At 32.8% G+C, this 4,116-nt stretch overlaps 1 protein-coding gene across 1 annotated transcript in view; it reads left to right on the forward strand.

The window, feature by feature from the left end:
• LOC106884187 (NF-X1-type zinc finger protein NFXL1) overlaps positions 1-4,116 on the forward strand; it is a 29,764-nt gene that overhangs the window by 12,018 nt on the left and 13,630 nt on the right. The window contains exons 7-10 of the mRNA XM_052972567.1: positions 487-665; positions 1,415-1,576; positions 2,113-2,213; positions 3,515-3,643. Of these exons, the coding sequence (XP_052828527.1) occupies positions 487-665; positions 1,415-1,576; positions 2,113-2,213; positions 3,515-3,643 (571 nt within the window). The remainder of the gene's footprint in view (positions 1-486; positions 666-1,414; positions 1,577-2,112; positions 2,214-3,514; positions 3,644-4,116) is intronic.

A 4,116-nucleotide genomic window follows, 5' to 3' on the forward strand; every position in this document is an offset into this window, starting at 1 on the left:
ATATATATATATATATATATATATATATCATGGAAAAACGTGATGGAATACAAAAGAACAAATATTGAAATTATTTGATGGTGATGGTGCCACGTAAAAAGAACTGGTGATGGTGCCATGTAAAAAGTATCCAGCACACTCTAAAATAGTTGGCATTAGATAGGGCATCCAGCTGTAGAAACCGAACCAAAACAGACCAAGAATGAGATGGTTGGATAGTATCCATAATCTCCATTGGTCATACTTGAGAATCTAGCTGGAAAGTGTAATGACAGTTGCTACTGATAGGACCCTATGGGGGTGGTGCCTGAGACTGTGCCTTTATGACTCTCTCAGGCACAGTGAACAGAGGAAATGGATGGAAGTTATTAATTTTTAAATCTTCAAATGAAAATTTCTCTTGTTTATCATAGAAAAGTTTTCATAATTTCTATTTAAGATAGAAATACATGTTTAAAAAAATGAGGTTTCCTTTTTCTCTTCTAGCCCAAAATGCAGATTCGAATATAAACAAAAAGACTGTCCTGTTCGTTATAAATGTTTTTGCGGTCAAGTCGAAGACCCACGTTTTGATCCATGGTTAGTACCACATTCTTGTGGACAGACATGTGGGAAACAACTAATACCCCTCTGTGGACATTGTTGTTTATTACTCTGCCATCCAGGTAAGTTAACATATTACATATCTGCTAAAGCCATTTTCAATCTTTACTAAATATACACTCACTGATTACTAGGAAAAATTTCCTTAAACTTTCAACAGCAACAATAATAATAATGCTTCAAACAGTTTGCTTCTATACTTACTTGTGTAACAATTAAAATTATGCAATAATATGTTGAAAAAAACTAGTTTCTTTTTTAAAATAAAGTGCAAAATCTTTTTTTTTTTTTTTTTTGTAAATTCATGGTATTCCCTCCTTCCCATTTAAAAAAAAACAACTTTCTATTTGGTAGTAATGTTAAATTTTAGTTAATACAGTTCTATATTTAAGAGATGAGGAATTATTTACATTATTTACATTTGACGGATATTTGTCCTCATCTTGTTTGTTGTTAACACAACGTTTCGGCTGATATACCCTCCAGCCTTCGTCATATGGCATAGTGGTTAAGAGCGTGGGCTACTAACCCCAAGATTCCGAGTTCGATTCACGGCAGCGACCTGATTAATAATAGTAATAATAATAATAATATAATAATAGTAACATCGTAAGGAATGAGAACCCAGGTTCGAAATTTCCTCAAGACACCTGACGAAGGCTGGAGGGTATATCAGCCGAAACGTGTTAACAACAAACAAGATGAGGACAAATATCCATCAAATGTAAATAATGTAAATAATGTTAAATTTTAGTATTGTTTAAATGTATTATATATTTTATACTATTCTTTGTCACTGGATTATATTCAGGTCCTTGCCCTCCTTGTCCTAAAATATTGAAAGCTCTCTGCCATTGCCAACAGTCTCCAGCAAAAATGCGACGCTGCTCTGACAAAGTATGGTCATGTGGGCAGCCTTGTAGACGTCTTTTACTCTGTCAACAACACTATTGTCAACAGGCATGTCATGAAGGTAGGCAGATATATTTATCGAATTTCTGTAAATTTCACATATTAAAATAACATTTCACAAACAAATGGATTTCATAATAATTCATAATAATTCACATTGTTTTTTTTTCTCTGTTCACATTTTTTATAGGATCACATTGGTGGGATGGCATTATTTTTTTTTTTAGTTGGAGCAATTGTTTTTTCAGTTGGATGTTTGGATGGTTATCTTTCAGCTAATAACTGAACTGTAAAGAAAGAATAAAACATGATTTTATTGATTAATCAGTTACAATATTTACACAGGACACAATACAATGATGTTTTGAACTCTGAAGAACTTACAGAGATATTATATATACACACACATATTCTATGGTTACAGAGAAATTATAATTCCTCTTGCCTCATTATACTTCAATAATAAAAATAACAAAACAAGGAAGCTCGACATATGCTATGTAGAATTAATGCATCAGTATGTAGTTATTTGTAAACCATTTCATGTAGTTGGTAATAAAAATATCTAATTTTACTTATAATTCTTTATACTTCTAGGGGACTGTCCACCATGTCCTAAAACCAGTCAGCAGAAATGCCAGTGTGGTCAGGAGACTGATATTCGACCTTGTGCTGCCCCACAGTGGCAATGTGGAAAGGTAAACTGAGGCATAAGATTGTTGTTGTTGTTGCTGCTGCTGTGGCAGCGACAGTTGTAGTATGTGGGGGAAACTAGATTTGTTGATTTTTGCCTTTCATCCTTTGAGGGTTTGATGAAATAAGTACCAGCCACATATCAAGAACAATTCAATTGATTATAGCTGTCTCTACTGCAAACTTTATTTTTTATTCTTATTCAAATTATCTGCTAGTTCAAGCTGACATAGCAGAGAATATTAAATTCATGAAAATAGAAAACAATTAGGTCCAAACAATATATATATATATATATATATACACACACATACATATATACACATACACATTTGTAGTTATGCATGGGAGAAGGAATGAGTTAAGGGAAGGAGTACTCAATACACAGTGCGGTGTTTAATTGGAAGAAGCTGATAATTCACTTCGACGGTACTTAGAGTTTCTCTCTATCTGCAATTATATATATATATATATATATATAGTACTGGCAGAATTGTTAGCAGTCCTCAGTCAAATCATTCAACTCATGCCAGCATGGAAAGCGGACGTTAAACGACGATGATGATAATGATATATATAATTTATTTTTAAAAGGTTTTAGAAATCGCATGAACTGAAAAGAAGGATAACAATTATGACAAAAAAATGTTTCCTTCTTGTACTTTTTGAATCAATGTTATATAGATTATCTAAGGTAGACTTGTTTACCTACATAAAGATTATTCCTATCTGAACCTGTTGAATGCCTTTGCAATCATCTTTTAGAGACCGACAGGTGTTTTTCTATTAATGGATTTTTACATGAATGGACTCAGCTTAACTTTTCTAGTCTAAGGAAACATAGATTACATATTTTGAACATCTGCTTCTTTGATAAATTTTCCTAACTCTAATCTAAATACGAGGCAAACTTTTATATTTTTTAACTGTATAACACAGTAGCACTGGGGAGGTAGGGATATCATTGGCATGAGCATCATCAAGAAAGTGTTCAATGAGATAAATTATGGTGTTCAGTAAAATTTGTTTCTGTTCTGAATTCAAATCTTACTCCACTCCATTTTGCCTTTTTATTGTTCTACGATCAATAAAATAAGACACCGAATAAAAAAACAATTCATTTTGAACTGTGACTAATGGTTAAAGTTCAAGTTTCTTTATTTGTTTTTTGACATGTAATTTCAAATTGATAGAAACTGAAGTATTTTGATAAATCCAAATTGATGTGGGTTGAGTCTTGTTCTAAAATTTAAAAGAATTTAAATTGAAAAAAATATTTCAATGATTGTTTATATCTTTACTACAGACTTGTGGGAAATTGCTTAAATGTGGCCATCACACCTGTGAACAAGTGTGCCATGCTGAAGCTTGTGGGGACTGCCCAAGAAGTGGCTTGCGAAAATGTCCCTGTGGAAAAATGTGTAAGTTTTCAGAATAGGGAAAATTGTACTGTGGCACTCCTCAATTAAAAGATACCATTATACAGAATATTATTGTTGTAGTTGTTGTTAAGGCGGTGAGCTGGCAGAATCGTTAGCATGCCGGGCAAAATGCTTAGCAGCATTTCGTCTGTCTTTACGATCTGGGTTCAAATTCCGCCATGGTCAACTTTGTCTTTCATCCTTTTGGGGCCGATAAATTAAGTACGAGCAAAAATGCTGGAGTCAATGCAATCAACTAGTCCCCCTACCACCACCAATAAATAAATAAATAAATTTTCAGGCCTTGCACCTTCTGTAGAAAGAATTATTGTTGTCATTGAATTTTCAGTTTAAGATTTGAAATTACTACAAACTCTGTACTTTCTGATTTTGAAATTAAATGAATTTTAAAATATCTAAAGCAAGCATCCTTCTAACAATTTATGGTTCAGTTTTTCACTCTTTCAACTTCACAATGTTTGTCAAT

This window comes from Octopus bimaculoides, chromosome 13 (genome assembly GCF_001194135.2).
Source record: "Octopus bimaculoides isolate UCB-OBI-ISO-001 chromosome 13, ASM119413v2, whole genome shotgun sequence".
Taxonomy (NCBI): Eukaryota; Metazoa; Mollusca; class Cephalopoda; order Octopoda; family Octopodidae; genus Octopus; species Octopus bimaculoides.